The 19313-nt window shown below is 38.5% G+C and overlaps 1 protein-coding gene across 3 annotated transcripts in view; it reads right to left on the reverse strand.

The window, feature by feature from the left end:
- Positions 1 to 4958: 4958 nt before the first annotated feature.
- Positions 4959 to 19313, reverse strand: part of ATP6V1C1 (ATPase H+ transporting V1 subunit C1) — a 40864-nt gene continuing 26509 nt past the window's right edge. For 2 of the 3 annotated variants that reach the window (XM_046642044.1, XM_046642042.1), the window contains 6 exons: positions 17985 to 18053; positions 11647 to 11739; positions 11469 to 11562; positions 9494 to 9591; positions 8511 to 8637; positions 4959 to 7367 (listed from right to left, as the gene is read on the reverse strand). In XM_046642044.1, coding sequence (XP_046498000.1) covers positions 7272 to 7367; positions 8511 to 8637; positions 9494 to 9591; positions 11469 to 11562; positions 11647 to 11739; positions 17985 to 18053 — 577 coding nt within the window. In that variant the 3' untranslated portion in view covers positions 4959 to 7271. The remainder of the gene's footprint in view (positions 7368 to 8510; positions 8638 to 9493; positions 9592 to 11468; positions 11563 to 11646; positions 11740 to 17984; positions 18054 to 19313) is intronic. The other variant, XM_046642045.1, reaches the window with a different exon arrangement.

The raw sequence follows: 19313 nt of genomic DNA on the forward strand, positions 1-19313 counted from the left end.
GTTTTGTGTGGATGTATGTTTTCAGTTCTCTTGGATATATATCTTGGAGTGGAATTGATGGCCATATGATCCTGGTGGGTTTTTAATGGGGCTATTTGCCTTCTAAATAGATTTAATTAAAGGGAAACTAACTTCAATTCATATAAGACACAGAAAAAAGCAAAAAAGAAATGAAAATCAAATAGTATAAAAAAGGATAATACTAACCATAAAAATAGCAGTTACCATGTCAAATCCTCCTCTGTGCCATGGACCTTGCCAGAATTTGTACATACCATGAGGTTCAATCCTCCCAATAATCCGATGATATCATAATTATCCCTCTTCTACAGATGAGGAAACCAGTTCAGACCCCAGGATGTCAGGCTGTCCAAGATCACACCAGGAGAGAGCACAGATCTGACCCTGGCAGACATGGCAGCTCTGAGGGGCCAGAAGAGAAAAGCAGACCACTACAGCGTTCATAACAAATGTCCATAGTGTATATTCCCCCATTGAAGAGACTCTGGTCAAATTAAAAAATAAACATTAAACAATATTCTGCTTTCAGAAAAGACATGGAGAAGCTAAATTAAAAAGGAGGAAAAAAAATGCAATTTGAACAAAGGGACTTTCTTCTGTGGGTAAATGAGGAGCTCTTCAGGCTTTGTGAGCAGTGACTTGACATTCCTCTGGCAGCGGAGCTGGGGTGAACTGAAGGTGAGCAGAGAGCGGGACAAGAAGGCCGGTCAGGAGGCTGTTGAAATAGACTAGGGAGAGGAGGGCTGGGAGGGGAGGGGCGGGGAGCTTGAGTGCCTGGGCGCAAAGGGTGAGAGAGAGGAGCAAGGGGCAGACATGGGAGCGCCAGGCGAGAGGGAGGAGCTTGGGTTTTGACTGCACTCCCTTCTCCCTGGGCCAGTTGCCCCACAGAGTGGTGCCACTGGGCTCACGAAGAAGTAAGATCCATGTCAATGTATCACTGATGAGAACAACAGGGTTGCTATCCCTTTCATATACCACTAGCCTCTTTCCAAGGGCTCCCTGTAAGTCGCTAGACTTCTTGCTAGAGACCTGAGCCGTTCACTATTTTATGAATCTCTTGAATTCCTAAGAGTCAACAGAGACAAATAATGTCATTCAAGAACATGTGCTGAGTGTTTTCCCAATGTCTCCTTACAGAGCCTGGTGTAGCGAATGCCCTGTATACAATGAACACTGAGTGAGCACTGACTGACAGAAGAAATTATATTCCCAATAGAACCACACAGCTGTGTTTTCAATTCCGCTGATTCAATATTTCCCATCAGACAGCTTTTGGTCTTTCAATATTGCAACCGGTTTACCCTTATGCACATAAAGGCACAAAGTATACATAGTTGTCTTTTGTGATCAAAGAGAAAGCTGTCTGTGTAGCAATCTGAGGCACATCAATAACGATTCAGAAAGCAATCTTTTCCTCTCCTTGTTTCTCAGGCTTGTGGGGAAATTAAATCTGGCAATCAAAGTAAATAGAAGCTAGGCTGGCTCTTTAAGTTAAAGGCATAAAAACAGCCACAGGATATGGGGCATATTGGAAACTCAAGGGCAAAACAGCTCATTGCTCAAGTGTGACCAACTAGACCTGCTCAGTCCAATGCAGCACCCACTAGCCACATGTAGCTATTTACATTAATTAAAGTTAAATAAGATTAAAAATGCAGTTCCTCAGTCACACCAGCCACATTTCAAGTGACGTGCCACGTGTGGCAGAGGCTATCATATTGGGTAGGAGAGATAAAGAATGTCCATCATGATAGAAAATTCTTTTGGACAGTGCTGAACCAGACCAACTGTGTGGTCAGATGTGAAAAAATATGAGTCTATTCTTTACCCACTAACTAACATTATAGGCCAACTTTTCTGGACAGATACTTTTAAGCATGGTTTCAGATTCTGGATTTCACATATCAGTAAAATACTTTTTCTAATTTTGGGTTGCCAAATTTGTATTTTGTCAAGTAAGGGTGCCACTGGATGAGTAGTAGGGCCTGTCGAGGGAGGCACTGTGCCTTTCTACTGCTCAGCATCATTTCCCCAGTACTCAAAACAAGGCCTGTTCACAGGATGAGCTGAGGAACGACTTGCTGAATGAGTGATTATATATGCAAACACACATAGACAAATATGCACATAAATATATCACATTTTTCATTTTATTTTTGACTGGTAAAAACTTTGTCACTGGCTGGCACTAGTCACCTGAAAAATGTCTGGGTTCTATACACTGGTTCTACACACACAAACTCACACACACACACACACACACAGTCACAAAATGAACGTGAGTCATCTAACATTTTCTGAAAACTTTATATTAACAAAGAGTCATACCAAAATATTCTGAATGAGAACGCTACCGAGCATCTCTGGGATTCTTACATCAACTCTATGTTTCACAACCAACGGTGAAGGGAAGCATGGGGAGGAAACTTCCTGTTTGCTTTTCTATGACACCAGAGTGCCCTCTTGTGGTAAAATATAGCACCCGTGTAGTCACCATTTTTATTTTAAAAAACGAGGGACTTTATGCTTATAACATATTAAAACCGGTACTGACCTGTAGTTAATCCCAGAATCAGCCCAAACAAGTACCTGGATATATAAATATAAAATCTGGCAAGTTGTGTTGGTGAAAAGGATAATTAAGAATAATTTGTCATAGAAATATCCAAACAGGTCATCCACATATCTAGGAAATGGCTAAATACACAAAAGCCTCTCTTTAGGTTTGATATTCTGGATAGTTTCTGTTCATCCTCTGGTCAAAAAAAAAAATGACTACTTTCAAGTTCAAAGTAGTATTGTACACTCAGTTTATTCCTCTAACATCAAAATAACCTTTACTGCATGCAACTTTTTTCACTTTTATCTTCATACTCCTTTTTTGGTTTCCTCATACAAACCATTCTCTGAAAGTCTGTTTTGATTGTTCTTTTATACTTTATAGACAGTGATAAATTCCACCCAAAGTGGGTTTTCAATTAAAAGATAAAAATGTAACCTTGATCATTTTAGACAGTTTTTGCAAATTTCAATGTGATATTCTATGGCCTTGCAAGGATAAGAGACATCTACGTTGATCAGTTTCTGCTGAGGCAGAACTTCCTGGTTCTATTGATTAATGACGTAGAACACTTCTTCAGGTGACAGGATGAGAAAAGCTGATTTATCCACAGTGATCCTATTAAGTGTGGTCTTAGTGAAACAGAGAAGAATCACTATTTGAACAAGACCTCCAGATGCTCACAAACTCTAAGCCAATGACCCTATGTGGGGGTTCAGAGCAAGAAACTTTAAAAGGCAGCTCAGATTTAACTGACTGACTACCAGCACCTGAGTCTCCTGGGTGTTCGTTAAAAACGTAGACTATTCCCTCGGACCTACTCAAGATTATAAATCACATCTCTGTGGAGCGTGGCAACGAACCCGCATTTTTATTAATTCCCCAAGTAAGAACTGCTGTGGATACAATCAATTTCAATACTGAGCAACTGTCAGGAAACGTCCTGTTTGTGTCTGCGGGGCTGCCCTCTACCTGTTGTACGCTGTTTTCTTCTTGCGTTATTTGACCACTCCTGGTATGATGGATGTTGTCTTGCGTGTCCTCAGTTTCATTTTCTTCTCTAACGACCCCAAGAGATATTCTCTTACTGCTGATTCACTTCCATGATTTTACTCTGTTTATTTTTTCTCCCATGTCCAGGGGCTCAGATCTAAATGCTAAGAGTAAACTGGCTGGTGAATAAAATGGTTCTGATGTATTATATTCCTTTTTTTAAAAAAAAAGCCAGAATTACATTCATATATTAATTTACAGCTATTTATGCTAGAAAAATAAAGACTATAAATAAGTTTACATTACTGAAATGGGTAAACGTCAACAGGAACTTAATTAGGAAAGTTTTCAATACGTTTCCTCTAGAACATAATACTGTCATAGACCTTCTAGGACAAACCGTCTTTTACTGATGTCAACAGAAACAATAACCACATTTTTTCTAAAGGCCTTCAAGGTTTTCATTATAAGCTGTTCTAGAATATTTGTGTAAATGATTTTTAACCTTGTGCATACGTTACTTTTCTTCTTTAAAAATAAAGGCAGATGAGAATGAAGAATAACTTCATATCCAGATCAATTTCTTATATTTTATTTTCAATATTTGAGACTAATTTTGAAATGAGAGCACAGAAAAGTTCACATTTGCTGAGTATTTGTTATGTACAAAGTATTAAAGATAGTACTTGACGTGTGCTCATTCAAAAAGCCATAAGGAGTATGTTCCACTCAGACCACACAGTGTCTTAAAAGCAACTTCAGCAATACTATCTGAGGAAGGAAAATCCTCTGGGTTGAATAACTTAGACCAGCGAAATGAGCATGCAGCAGCTGGACACATCATCACCCCTCACTGAGGGGATGTTCTGGGCTCCTAGGTTCCTGCCAAATACCAACACAATTTAATCTCTGATGGTCCACATCTAACACCTTTTCTATACCATTATCTAACCTGGACCAAAATTAAGGAATGTGTTTGGCTCACTTGTAGAGTACCTAGTGGAGGGCCAGAGCCATGGTAGGAAGGAAAAACCCGGCAGTAGGAAATAGGTTCAAATTCAGACTCTGACTTAGAATTCGTGAGTTTTAACAAAGAAATCACTTAGCTGCTTTGACTCCAAGCCTCTGCATGTGCAGAATGGGCACCGTCACTCCTCCCAGCATGAACACCACAGGAAGGAAGAGGTGATGGATGTGAGCCTGGGCAGAACGGTCTCTAACAGACATTCAATAAATGTTTAATGGATCTCAGTTATCTGAGCTCTATCCTAGAGAAGGGCCAGTGGACTCTGCAGCAAACAAACCAAGGCAAGCTACGGGAACAGTCCCTTCCCAGGGATGGCAGCTGCCATGAACAATATAAATAATCCAACAGGGACTGAGCTCAGAGACAGGCAAACAGCTTTAATGTTATGTTATAGACACAGACTCTATTATTCACCATCCCCCCACCCATGTAATTACTTCTTTCTACCCTCCAGACTCCACAATTACATATACCAGATTAAACACAAGTGAAAAAGGGGCTACGGGCCCTCCTCTAGGATTGTAAATACATGGATCAAATCTTTACCAGGCACCATCCTAAGAACTTTATGTGCACGCTCAGCACAACGGCCCCAGGAGGTGGGCACTCTACTCATCCCCATTCCACAAAGTGGGGACGGGGGCCTGGCGATCACTGAGCTCTTCAGGAACAGAGCTGCACTCTCAGCCACTCTGCTTACTGCATCCCTCAGAGAAATTACAGCAAGAGTCCCACAGTCCCCAACATACTCTGCGATTTTAAACGACACAATTCCTACCTACTCATAGCAGAACAATATTCAAGTCTAAATAAAATCTTAAAGCCATCGTGTAGCCTGCATATCTTTTACTTTGTCAATCCCCCTATGATACAGAAATTAAACCTATTTTACAGATACTAAGACTCAAAGAACACTTGCAAAAGAAGAAAGAGAACCAGAATTTTCTGACATCAAAAACAAAACTTTTCAGCTTCCCCTTAGCCAAAGGAAAACTGAAAATAAAATCTGCATCCCAAACACGTCTTGAATTTAGAATTCTGACAGATAACTTTGCAGGTAGGTATCAAAATTTTAAATATACCCTATGACCTACTAATCCCACTTCCAGGATCTCTCTTACAAAAATACTAATACAGGTAAACAAAGATATTTGTGCAAAGACGTTTACTGCAGCAGCGTTTGTAACAGCAAAAACTAAAAACAACCTGAATATCCATCCAGGCTGTATTATGGCACGGACAACCATGGAGCTGGTTAAAGAACAAGGTCGCTCTAGATACACTGACATATACATATCCGGGATATACTAGTAAGCAGAAAGCCAGTGAGAGAATATGTGCAGTATGATCCCATTTTCATTTTAAAATAAAGTCTGTGTGTGTGTGAGAGAGAGAGAGAGAGAGAGAGAGAGAGAGAGAGAGATATGTTGTGGGGATACAGAAAAAGGCCTGGAAGGAAACACACACTTCCTTGGGAAGCAAAACTGGGTGAGGGGGGTTTGTCTCTCATGTTGTACTTTATGTAAGTCTATATTTGTTTGAAGTTAACAATTACTTTTGAAACAATATAAGCTTTTGAAATAAAAAGGATTTTGGAGACTAATTTTTTAGAGGGAATAGAATAGTTTATAAATGCCCTTAAAATAAAACGTAAACTTCTCTCTCCCATTTACAGGCCTGTGAGTGCACAGGAAGGGCAGCAAGCCTATGTGGTCCTTTTTCACAGCTCTTCATGAAGCTAACTGAGTCATTCGTTTTGGAGGTTTTTAAGACCAGCAATGCCTCTATTTTCAGACTATGTCATAAGTGACATAAATGTCAAAATGAAAGCTTTTATAATTATAGATCTTAAAAAAGAACCACATAAAACAAGGACTTAGACGAAACAAATGACTAAAGCTGCAGTTTTGCTAAACTTTATTCAAAATGGGCCCTACTTCCTAATTATTTTAGAGACCTAAAAGTCTAGTGTCTTGTGCTCTGACCCAAATTTGGCACATTTAAATCATATGCAAGTCAGACACAAATGGTCACACCTCAGTATATAACAAAATCTTACAAGTAGCATAGCAAGTTAGCTACGATATCATTTAATAACTCTCAAACTGAAGTGTAATCTCCTGAAGTCACACACACCACAATACACCTTTGCACAGGTAATTTTATTCTCTCCTGTGGGTGTCAACAGTGCTCATAGACTGTAATTTGAAACATTCAGAAAGCACATACCTGAATATTCTCACATTTCTTTACATCACAATTTAATAACTACTGAACAGTTATGTCTACTAAACACAGTGGACAAAATGGTATAAATGTTTACACCACTCCCTTGTAAACAAGGCTTTTGTGCACAATAGTAACAAATGGAATTAATGCATACCACGATACCAATGAGGAAAGACTTTCTGTTTAAATAAACTATTCTGTTTATAAATAAACTCTGAGTTTTTCAGTACACATTTTACAGACCTGATCAATAAAAAGAAATGAGACATATATTTTCCTTTAAAAAGAAAATGCTGAGAAATGGACCACTACGGGAGAACTCACTTAGGAAAAGGGGTCAGAGGCAAGCAAAGGATAATAAAGAGATAAAAGTACTGTCATATCTATGTCTGTGAGCATACACCAACACAAGGACACGACTGTCTGGGGAGGAGTTCATTTTCACTTGAATTCCAGCAAGTTGCAATCAATCTTGTAGTACACATAGGGGTAGTATTCCTGTTGACTCAGATTTAAGCCTGGAATATCCATAGGAGCCTATGGAAAAATCAGACAATTATTCAATTAAGTATTTACAAAAAGCAAAAGAAGAAATAAAGTATTACCATTTACCTTCCAACTGAACACCTACTTTGGGCTCAGTTAATGCATTTATGTTAATGTAATCTGAGTTAGGTATTATCACCTCCATTTTGCAAATGAGGAGACAATCTCAGAAAGGCTGACGTGGCCTGGGCACACAGACAGTGAGTGGTAAAGCCAGATTCAAGCACTCTGACTCCAAAGCCCATAGGTGTTTAATCTTGACCCTAGTAACCATTTTTATGTATACTGTAAACAACTGCTTTTCAAATCCAGGCTTGGGGTACTGAGTTTATGGGATACAGGGTTTATAAAATGTTTGTTATAAAATGTTATAAAAATGTTATAAAAATAAACTAAGTATGGTTTTAAAGATATCACTTACTACATACCTATTTTATAAGAATTTACTGGTAGGAAATTATCTATCAAAGTCAGACCTCATATTTTATCAACAATTCCATGAAAATCATTTCCTACATTTTCTTCTATCAAGAAAAACTAACTTTTCATGGGTTCTAACTAATGTACATGTGAGATACTACCATCCGAAAGAGGAAAACAATCAAGATATTTAAAATCAACAAAATAAAAGCCCACTACAATTTTAAACAACAGCAACAAGAAAAAACACACACACTTTGTTTATACCTTCTGTTTAGAAGAAGATAAAAACACACACCACTTTAGAAAAATGACAGTTCCCTTTAAAATGCTTATCTATTGACGCTACTACTTCTGCCAAATAAGGTTAAAGCAAGTACTTATTTTCTTCCTCCCTGCAATTTATAATTTTTGTAATCATCTAGTATCATTGGTTGCTTCTATATTTCTGGAGCTATAAAATCTGACCTACAGCAAGATAATGACTGGCTTTTAGAAATACCAAGAAGCAAAGCACAGCTCTAACTAGTATAAAACAGAGTAAACAAGGCAAATTACTTGCTATGTTTATCTAACAAATTAACTCTGAGAACCTGAGAGAAATAAGAAAAAGACCATCACAATACTTACTACCCCTTTTCTATCTTCTTCCAATAACGTTTTCTGAAATTCATTCCAGTTTCTACGCTACTAGGCTATCTAAGAAGTACTTACATCAATAATAGCTGCTGCGCTGCTATCCAGATGTTTATACAATTCATATAATACTTCTCTTAGTTTCTTCATTGTTTTCTTATTGGGCTGAAGTAGCATCGCTTGGAAGTTCACTGGCAAGCCATACCTTAGAGGGAAGGAGAAATACAGTATGTAACACAAGCAAACATATAAAGAGATTTTCTTTTGAAAGCAAATATTCTCCTCCTGTTCCTTAATCATAATTAACGGGAGGACGGTTTCTCATTTTAATGACCACCTTTACAAGTTCAACTAATATACAAAGAACTTCTCTGGTCTGCACTGTTCACTAGAAATCTTTCTTTAAAATGAGAGCCAATTGTCTACTATTAATTAATTACTCTTCAATTTTTAAGGTAATCTATGAATACCCTCAGGAAATAGTAATAATATATAAACTTAGTAGATACTTTAGTGATGATAAACAACATGAGATTACCTACATCTACTTTGAAAATTCAAAGAAATTTAAAAATAGTGAGCATGACCACAGATAAGTATTTTTAACTATTTCTAGTATAAACAACATGTACAGAGGATCACAAGATGATTGAGATTTTAAGAATCTCAAAATAATAAAATATTTTAGGTTAACATGAAACAATGACTTAACATAAGTCATTAGCATACTGTGTACCAAACTACATGTAAAATATTTGAAAGATCTTTCTTTTAAACAAACACTGGCCAATATTTTATAATTGACTTTTCACTTAAATAACTACATAAAAAAGAATCAGAGTACAGCAGGATGGATCTCTTTTTCCAAACCTGGTGTTAAGGGACAAGACTTATATGCATGTAATAAACTATGTGATATTGACAATCTCTCTCTCACGACCGGCCCTTTGGCTTCTCCAAATCCATTTCCTATTATTGGACTGTGTATTATAATAAAGAGATCTAAAGTAAAGGGATCTACGAAGTCTTCAGTTCCAAGTTTCTCAGTTAACTTACTTTACCTTAAAACAGACTCAACAAAAACCCTCAACGCTTTCACATGAATCCACGCAATAAACGCCTCACTGAAATTCACTTTAAGCCACCGTACAAGTGGTCCCTATAAAAAAAAAAAATCACCACCAATTTAGTCTTGGAAATGGCAATTATAAATTAGATAAACCAAGTACTTTTAAAGGAGTGAACATCCACTAAGAATCTGTAGGAGAATTAAATCATATTATAATTCACTTTAAAAATGTTTTGTTATTCTCATTATCTTGAATACTTTACTTAAATTAGATTAAAAGGTTAGCCACTACTCTATAACTTCAGTAGACACTAAAATTCATCGAACCTATTCACTACACAGAAAAAGGCACATATCTTAATGAAAGTGGTTTAAAGTGATACAGAATATAGAGGTGCCCTAGGCTTGAAAAGCCAGCCCTGTGGCCTAGCAGTTAAGAGTCAGTGCTCTCATCCCTGTGGCCTGGGTTTGTTTCCCAGTCAGGGAACCACAGCACCTGTCTGTTGGTTGTCATACTGTGGCAGCTGTGATGCTGAAAGCTACGCCACTGGTATTTCAAATTACATCAGGGTCACCCATGGTGGACAGGTTTCAGCAGAGCTTCCAGGCTAGACAGACTAGGAAGGACATGGCCACCCACTTCCAAAAGACTGGCCATGAAAAGCCCATGAATAGCAGTGGAGCCTTGTGTGATATAGCGCTGGAAGGTGAGAGGATCACATGAAAAGACCAGGCAGGGTTCCACTCTCTTGTACTTGGGGTCGCTAGGAGTCAGAATTGACTCAACAGCACTGACAAAGGTTTGAAAAGCAAAATATAAAAATCAGAATTTACTATGCATGCTCTGAAACATTTCATCCATTTAAAATAGAATTCAAATTACAAATAATTTCCCAGGAGCAAAGATAAATAGTTACGTAGCAAGTCATTTAATATCCCTAAGTCTTAGTTTTCTCATCTGTAAAATCAGGGTTGATCTAGATCACTAAAACCTCTTCATGCTCTAAATTTTTAATGATTCTATTTCATAGTATAAATTCTTTTCGAACTTAAAATATTCACTATGATTTCCAGTACTCAAAACGTTTCTTTAAAGAAACAGATTTCAAATAACTTAATATCGCCTTTCCATACTTCAGACACACATGATCAGTTCAACTAACAGTTATTTGGATAACATTTATTGGGCTCATTTGGATGTACCAACCAATTAATTTAAACAAAAAGGATAACAAAACAGGTGAAAATCTTTGGTTAAAATATCTGTTCTTTAAAAGAGTTTTGGATCTTCATAGTAAGTTGGTTTTATTGGACATAACTTGGTTAGGGTTAGTTATCTCCCAATTGAGATGATATGGTTTATGAAGTACTTAGAAATAATTTTAAATGGAATCTGTCTTTATTTCCTCTTGCATTATAAGAGAAATACATTTTCACCCACTATGTTTCCCCTTCCATACAAACTTTTAGTCTTCACAGTAATTCTGTACTTCAAGATGGCAGGAAAGTTGACACCATCTTTCCTTTTCACAATTCCATCCCTGTTCCCCATTTTGCCAAGAACATACTAACTCTCCAATGGTTTAAGTACAAACTACTTCAGTCAAAGATTGTGGCATTAAAACACTTTGCATCAAGAAAATGAAAATTCTTACTGAAAAGAGAAAACTACTGTTTAACTAAAATAACCCCTCACTACAGGGATATTAATCAAAACACTGCATTTAAAATTAATTTCTGATAGGGATTTAGATGGAGTAATTAATTTTAAGGTATGTATTTTAAAACAACTATTCACAGATCTAAGAACTATAGAATCATTTTGACTACTTAATAGAAAAACTAACAAAAATCAAATGTCTTAAAAGCAAAAGCAGGGAAGTTTTTCTTTCTTTTAAATCAAGGAAAAGCAACACTGCTTTTTCTTCTGATTAACACTGATAATACTAAATATTAAGACCACATACAAATTGCTTTTTCTTGTCAGTAGAAAGCCTGTTCATTTCTTCTTTATCTGCTTTCATCTCCTCTTCATTATACTGGAAGTCACGTACGATGAATCTAAATTTGGGGGGAGAAAACAAAATTGTCCACAACATGTATAGGTAATCTAACAAACCAAAAAACATAAAATAATCATCTTACTTGTTTTCCCTGGCTTTGTGTCTGAAGTCATCAACTGCCTTCCTAAACAAGGTGACATTACAAAGGTAACTGTCTTGGTCCTCTGAGAGAACGCTGTGGAAAAAAAGACGAAGCCTGTTTAAAGCTTTATCCTGATTACGCTCTTCCATAGTGAGGGCAGAACTCAGAAACAGGGGAGGAGGAGGAGCAGCAGGGGATGGCAGCCCTTCCCAAAGCACCTCAATGCTATTCATCTGCATTGCCTCAAACACTGAAGACACTCATTGTTTTTGATGTTTTTATTTGTAGAACCTTAATAGCTCTATACGACACTTACTTCTTCCTAACCCAACAAAATTAAACATTAACTCAAGTAAAGCATCCAGTCTCTGAGAACCATGCTTTTCAATCTGTATCACTGTCAGGCTGGCCAAGCCCAAATTGCCCAGTAGCTGGTTTGTTTCCAGAGTCTCCATGCTTCCCTGTTAAGCATCCTCTTCTTTTCTGGAAACCTAATTCTCTCTTCCTCTCTCCAGCCCAGCCCCATGGAGGCCTGGCCCACCCTCTCTGCCAGTACCTTCCACCTCAGATTCTTACTTTCCTCCCCAATCACAAGCTAAATCAAAAACTGTCTAAATAATCTCTGACAAAACACACTTTTATGCATCTCGGGCTTCCTTTTGGGCTTCAGAAGATCCCAGTGAGGTCAAAACTTCCATCCAGTCACAGCTCTCGTGGACATTACTGGAACCTTTCCAGACACAACTGTCAGGAAATTTTAACTGTCACATAAATTTGCAATGCCCTGGGGGAAAGTCCACTGTTTGGAAAGGCAAGCTGTATAGTTCATGTACAGTATGACCCTAATTTGGCTTTCAAAAATTACTCACAGCTACTCATGCAGAGAATCCCATATGCAAGCTCTATGAAGCTACACACTGAATCATTGAACAGGGATGATCTTGGGGTGGGAGAACACCAGTTAGGTGGGAGAAGGGGGTCTCTTCTCCTTTCTATCTTTCATGTATCAGGAGTTTTTTTTAATGTTTAGTTTTTATTTACAATATGGTACTTCTGAAATCAGAAAAATTATTAAATTTTACAAAACTGAGGCACTGCTTATGGAATTGAAACATACTTTACTAAATACGACAAAGGGAAAAAAAAGCAAGCTTAGTTTTTCCAGGAAGCTAAGAACTGCCTGGTTAGCAAAGTAAATTCAGAAGACAACTACAACGCTTAATGGCAGAACTGCTTTAAGAACTGAAGCCACTCTGGCTCCTGGCCGGCCAGCCAGCAGGGGTCCCTCCCCATCAGAATGACCAGCAGACGCCTCTGGGAGAACTGACCACTGTAATCACGAACATGGCGATAAACTGAGCTACTCTAGATTTAGAATGTTTAAACCTCTCTTTAAATTGTGCCCTCTCAAAACTATTGCCCTTAGTTCTTGCTCCCACTGCATATCAAATCCAAAGCAAGGTCGCTATCAAGTGACAGAACTCAATAAAAAAACCTTTCATGATCTTTCGGTTTGCCAGCATAGATAGACTCAGTAATGTGCAAACTGACTGAGATCAAAACAAATCCAAATCCAACTTGACAGGCTATTTCAGACCTATAACAATATTCCACCATTATCATATTAATCTTTTAAACATATACGGTACTTTGCTGTCTTGAAGGCCGTTTCAAAAGTGTTTGATGCTTGACACAGCTCTGTGTCAAGGAGCCAGGTGTCTATTATGCAGGCTCCCATCCATCATGTAAGACCTGGGTCAAAGTAAAGTTGTTTGGCTTACTCAAAATCCTTGTGGTGAAAGAAGCCAGGCTAAAAATTCAGTCTTGTTTTATGACTAAGTCCCTTTGCACTACCTTATTAAGAAAAAATAAATAGAAGTCATTTGCTTTTCCTTCCTCTCCCCAGGAAAAGTATTTCTTAAACTTTACAAAAAATAAACCATGAGTCCTTAGTATAATGGACTTTCGCTCATTTAACATGCACTGAGCCTCTATAAATATGCCCAGCTCTTGCCTATTAGGAATAAAACTAATAAGACATAGTTCCCTGACCTCAAGACATGGGTCTAATAAAGGAAACATGTAAACAGGAAACTACAATACAGAGTTGTAAGTGCTATAAGAGAAAATATATATGATATATTGGGACAAAAAAGGGAAGGAATAACTTTATCTGGGGGACATAAAAGAGTTGCACTACAGTGGTGATGCCAAGTGGAAGTTTGAAAGACAGGCGAAGGAAGAGAATGTTCCAGGCAGAACCCCATATGCAAATACAAACAGGAGTGGAATAGCACAGTGCATCTGGGAAACTGCCAGAAATAAGTAGAGCTGGAACACAGGGTAGAAAGGGTTTGTGTGTATGTATGCGTGTGCGTGTGCCAGTAACAAAGAGATCTGTATACCACAGAGATGAAAACGGCAGCAATGCAGAAAGAAGACTGATGAGAGGAAGAAAATGTGGGAGATAAGGAGACCAGCTACTGGCAATCACAATGGTCCAAGAGCTGGGGTCTAAACTGAAGCAGCAGCAGTAGGTACAGTGGGATAGTTTAAAGTAGGTTGAACCATATGAAATTAATGATATCTGACCTTTTTGACCTACAAAATAGCAATTTCATATGGTTCAACCAAATACTATGGGAGGTAGAAATGACACAACTCATTAGATGGGGGGATGAGGGAGAGGTAAGAGTCCAAAATGACTGACTACCATGCTGCTAGTTTGGGTCACTAGGCAGATGTTGCTGTGATACGCTACAAGGGAGATGGGGAGTCGGAGGCTGAGATTGGGGTGACAAACTTGTATCGGTAGTTACCTAGGGCACAGAGAGGTGGAGTGGTCCAGGAGGAACCCAGGTATGTGGATCTGAAGCTATGGGGATAAACAGGCCACAGATGGAGATCTCGGAGTCCTAAAGCTACAGGCACAGGTCAGAGCCAAGGGTATGGCTGAAACAGCACTGACAAAAGAATGGACCACCTCGCTGAGACAGAACAGCCCAAGTCTAGACTGGTCCATACTCAGGTTACCAGATTCTCTCCAGCTCACTCGAGCAATTCGGGCGTAGAAGCCAGGAGACTACATTAAAGATTAATTTGGGGTGGGAGTTTGCAGAAGGTCACAGGGACCAGAGATGATGGTGCTGGCAAGAGAATGGCTGAAGTGAGGACTAGAGAGTGCAGGCTCAGGAGAGGAAGCATGACTGAAGGAAATCAACAACATCAATGCAAACAAAGGGGTGGGGACTGGAGATGTAGACAAGGTCAAAGAGCAGGTTCCACGACAGTGAAAAAGATGGAAAGAAGGCTCTGGTTCAAGAGGTGGATTACAGATTTAAGATCCCAGAGGTAAAGCCTTTCTAGAGGTCAAGGGGAAGGCCAAGGGCAGAGCGTGTAGAAAGCCAAGTAGAGGTGACGGTCTGTGAGCTTCAGGTATAGGGGAGATGAGAAGCCAAAAGTTGGATGGATTTCAAACCAAGACAAAAGCGGCATTGACCCTGTGACATATGAGACCAAAGTCTCATATAAACAAAATGAAGGCCACAAGGAGAGGAAAGAGGTAAGAAAGTACCATCTTTTCATGATTACACATGGACTTGAACTCTCCCCAGATATGATGGTGGCCAGGAACTGTGCCTGAAAGGGGGCTTAGTTTAACCCAGCTTACAAAAGTTCTATCAGGTTCAAATAAATGACTCAAACTCACTCTCTTTAGTTCTACTCTTATGTAGAAGTAGTAACACTATCTTTTTCTAAGCGTAACCAGGGCTAGAGGAAACTAAAAGTCAACACTTTTCAGATGTTTCATGGCATTTTCAGTCACTCATGTGAGTGGCAGTGCTCCTGGAGCTTACTAGCTCTTCCTGCTGCTTCTGATTTCTTACCTCCCTCCTCTGCTATATTTGCTCCCTAATCAATCTACCTGTTTCATTGCCAAGGCATCTTTCCTGCTTTTCTCTATGAAAGTTATCTTTACAACCCCTGCTCCAAAAGACAAGAGAAATGCTCCACTAGGGTAGTTCTTTCTAGGCCTTCCTAGCGAGGCTCCTCTGCTTCATTTGGAGCCGCAGCTCCCTGAACCAAAACCACTGTGAAGCACCGAAAGAGTCTGCTGCTGTTTCCAACAACACAGAAAAGGCAAAAATTAACCAGTGATCTGACTCAATCAGACTATTAACAAGGAAAAGCAGACAAACAAAAGGAAAATGGTAATTGTGAAAGTACCAGTGAAAAGCACCTCTTTCTAAATGATTTTTCCAACAAGCAGCAGCAGCCCAGCAACCCAGCCTCCACTTCTTTGACCATAACTTTGGCATGGTATTTACACACATCCCTGCACTTAACCACACAATAATGGCAGGATTTCCAATTGTCCAGTCTTTTCAGACTTACGTAGAATGTTTTGCAAATAGCTAGATTGTGTATTTTTTTTTAAGATTTTACTTTTCCTTTTTCTCCCAAAGCCCCCCGGTATACAGTTGTATATTCTAGTTGTAGGTCCTTCTAGTTGTGGCATGTGGAATGCCGCCTCAGCATGGCTCGATGAGCAGTGCCATGTCTGCGCCCAGGATCCGAACTGGCGAAACCCTGGGCCACCAAAGCGGAGCACATGAACTTAACCACTCGGCCACCGGGTCAGCCCCTAGACTGTGTATTTTTTAAGTGAAATATTTTTTTTCAGGTTTGAAGATGGTATTTTTCAACCTATTCTTCTCCCTCAAAATTCCACTTTCATCTTCACCGTTCCCAAGAGTAATCAATCACTCAAGCATCATGCCAAAAGCAGCAAGTGAAAGTATTACTACTTATAATTGACTTAAAAAAAAACACTTAGAACAATGACTAGCATATAGTAATTACTCAAAAATGTAGTTACTATGATAAGCAAAAAATCCAGCATCAAGTCACAGAGATCTTTCCTAAGCAGTGGACAAAATTTCAGACTAACCCACTGAAGTGTGTGTGCCCTACATGAACCAACCATCCTCTTAACAGTGCTGGCTGGGCTACTGCTCTATTCTTGATGACCAAATTTAAATAGCTGAGTTTACAATCAGTGATGCCAAATGTCTTTTGAACTGAGAAACAGGTAGAACAGAGGCTTTCATTGAGACAGGTTTAGTTCTCAAAAAAATCAACATTTATGAAACTACAATAATCATCATATTACCTTAAGTTTTATATATCTTATCAAGCCTTAAAATAACCACATAACGTGTACAGGAAAGGTGCTATGCTCGTTTTACAGACAAAGAAAATGAGGCCCAGAAAACTTAAAAGACTTTCCCCAGGTTGGGAACAGAACCAGGAACAGACTTCAGATCCCTGGGCCCAGGACTCTCCATTACATTAAGCTCCCGCCATTACACTAAGCTATGACACAATGAAACTGGAAAAGAAAATATTTCAAGGACCTAGGCTTACTAATGCCACCTCTTTACTATCTCCTATACCTTTCTTTCATCACATCGCTACCTCCTGAAGCCCATACATACAAAAGAATCCTTTGATGTGCCTATACACAGTATTGAGTATTTTTGCAAAGAACACCCACGTGGAATGGCAGAATTCAGGAAAAAATGACATGGTAGAGTTCAAAAGAGTACAGGACCTGGATTTAGAAGACCTCAGTTTTAATCCTAACTGCCACTGAACACTTATACAGCCATGCCTTAGGCAACTATTTAACTCTTTTGCATTTTTACTTCCTCATCTATGAGAATAAGAATGATAATTGTCCAAAGTACTTCACAGAATTGTTGTAATACCCAATAAGACAACGTATGTTAATCCATAAACTAAAAAACACTTACTAAAAGTGTTTTTTTTTTAAGGACAGTATAGATTAGGTAGAATCTATGCTCACTGGAAAGTGATGGTGACTATTTGGAGATTAACACAGTACTCTACATAGCCATTTTGGTATACTTCCTTTGCAAGATAAATGAGGAATTATAGTCACATAGTAGGTACACAATAAACACTGAATGAAGAATTTTCAGAAGGTAGCACAGCACAGCGGAAAAGTACACCAGAGACCTGGGTTCTAATTCTAGCCCTGACACTAATGGGACATGTGACTCTGGGCAAACCACTTCACCTTTGTGGCCTCAAACTTCTACATCTATAAACATGAGTGAGTTGATCAGGCTGAAAATCCCCTTCCAGGTCGAAAATTATGGTAACTAGAGTTAACATAATTCATTTATAAAGTGAAAAGATAGTTCTAAACTGTAACTGACCACAAAGGAAACATACAGATATTTCTAATCCAACATCCAAACTATAAAAAGAATTCCAGGAAAGAAATGGGTTTTACAAAGACTACTACTTACTTGCTAGACCTTGGAACTACCATATCAGCTAACGTTTCATACTGCTTAATCCAGTCGTTGTGGTTTAACCTGAAGAAAAGGTACAATAAGTTCTGGAAAAGAAAAACAAGTCCCGCTGCCTGCCATTTCCAGAAAGAGAAAAAACTATGGGATAAATAGGAAATTCAACTACATTAAGTATACTCCAAATCTATTTAACAAAAAAAATTCAAGTTTTCTACTGAGAATAAATTTCAAATACACTGAATGGTGAAGCAGGAAATACAGTTCACCACCCTATTATATCTAGTAACTATTGCAAAAGAGGCACATCCTAGAACTAAGATTGGAAGGAAAGTAAAGCAAAGTATAGATTCTAAGTTACGTTCAAACTTTAGGGTTAAAATACACATTACCTCACAAAAAAAGAAAAAGGCCATGTTGAAATCACTACCATTTCTATTCAGTGGCCATTAGGAAGGACTGGATAAAACCATATTTACTGAAAGCACAGAGTACCAGGAAGTATTGAGTAAAAAGGTGACAGTAAACTATGATGTCAGAGAACATTGTGCAACAACCTTTTCTAGAGACCATGGGCTTTTGGGGACGTACGGAGAGACAATTATGTTTGCAATTTAAAATAAAGAACTGTAGTATTTGTAAGCCAGGATAGTGAATAATTCTAAGTATTTTAAAATAAAGATTGAATGGGACAAATCTTTTATTTGGGCAAAGGTTATTTTCCTACATAGTATAAAAACACAGATACACAGAAATTTATTATAAATAATTTGTGTTCTAGTATTCTACTAGAAGGGAGAAAAAAGCAGAAGTCAGATAATATTGTAGCCAATGTAAATACAATGGAGGTGCTTTCCCAACCCTTTCCAGGAGGCATCATTTTCCAATATTCCTGGTATCCTAACCAGATAAAATGGAGAACAGAGCAAGGGAGGACTTCATGCAATGACGCTCTGAAGAGTCCCCAAATCTCCTGCTTCAGGTTGGATCCCTCCAGATGCCGATAGTGAGACTTCAGTGCACAGCAGAAGCGAAACCATTAACAGTGTTTAATACACACAGCGTTGTAATCTTCCAAAGGTTTCACTTTACCAAGATTAACTATGATCGAATGTTAATAAACACAGAAGGCCTAATCTAAAGAAGATATCGAAGGGTTACCTAATCCAGCAAACTATGTCCATAGGCCGTGCCTATTTTTGTAAATAAAGTTTTACTGAAACACAGCCACATCCATTCGTGTACAGATTGTGTATGACTGCTTTCAGCTACAACCACAAAGCTGACGTGGTAGAGTTGCGTAGTTGGACCAGAGACCAAATGACT

Source organism: Equus quagga, chromosome 16 (assembly GCF_021613505.1).
Source record: "Equus quagga isolate Etosha38 chromosome 16, UCLA_HA_Equagga_1.0, whole genome shotgun sequence".
NCBI classification, from domain to species: Eukaryota; Metazoa; Chordata; class Mammalia; order Perissodactyla; family Equidae; genus Equus; species Equus quagga.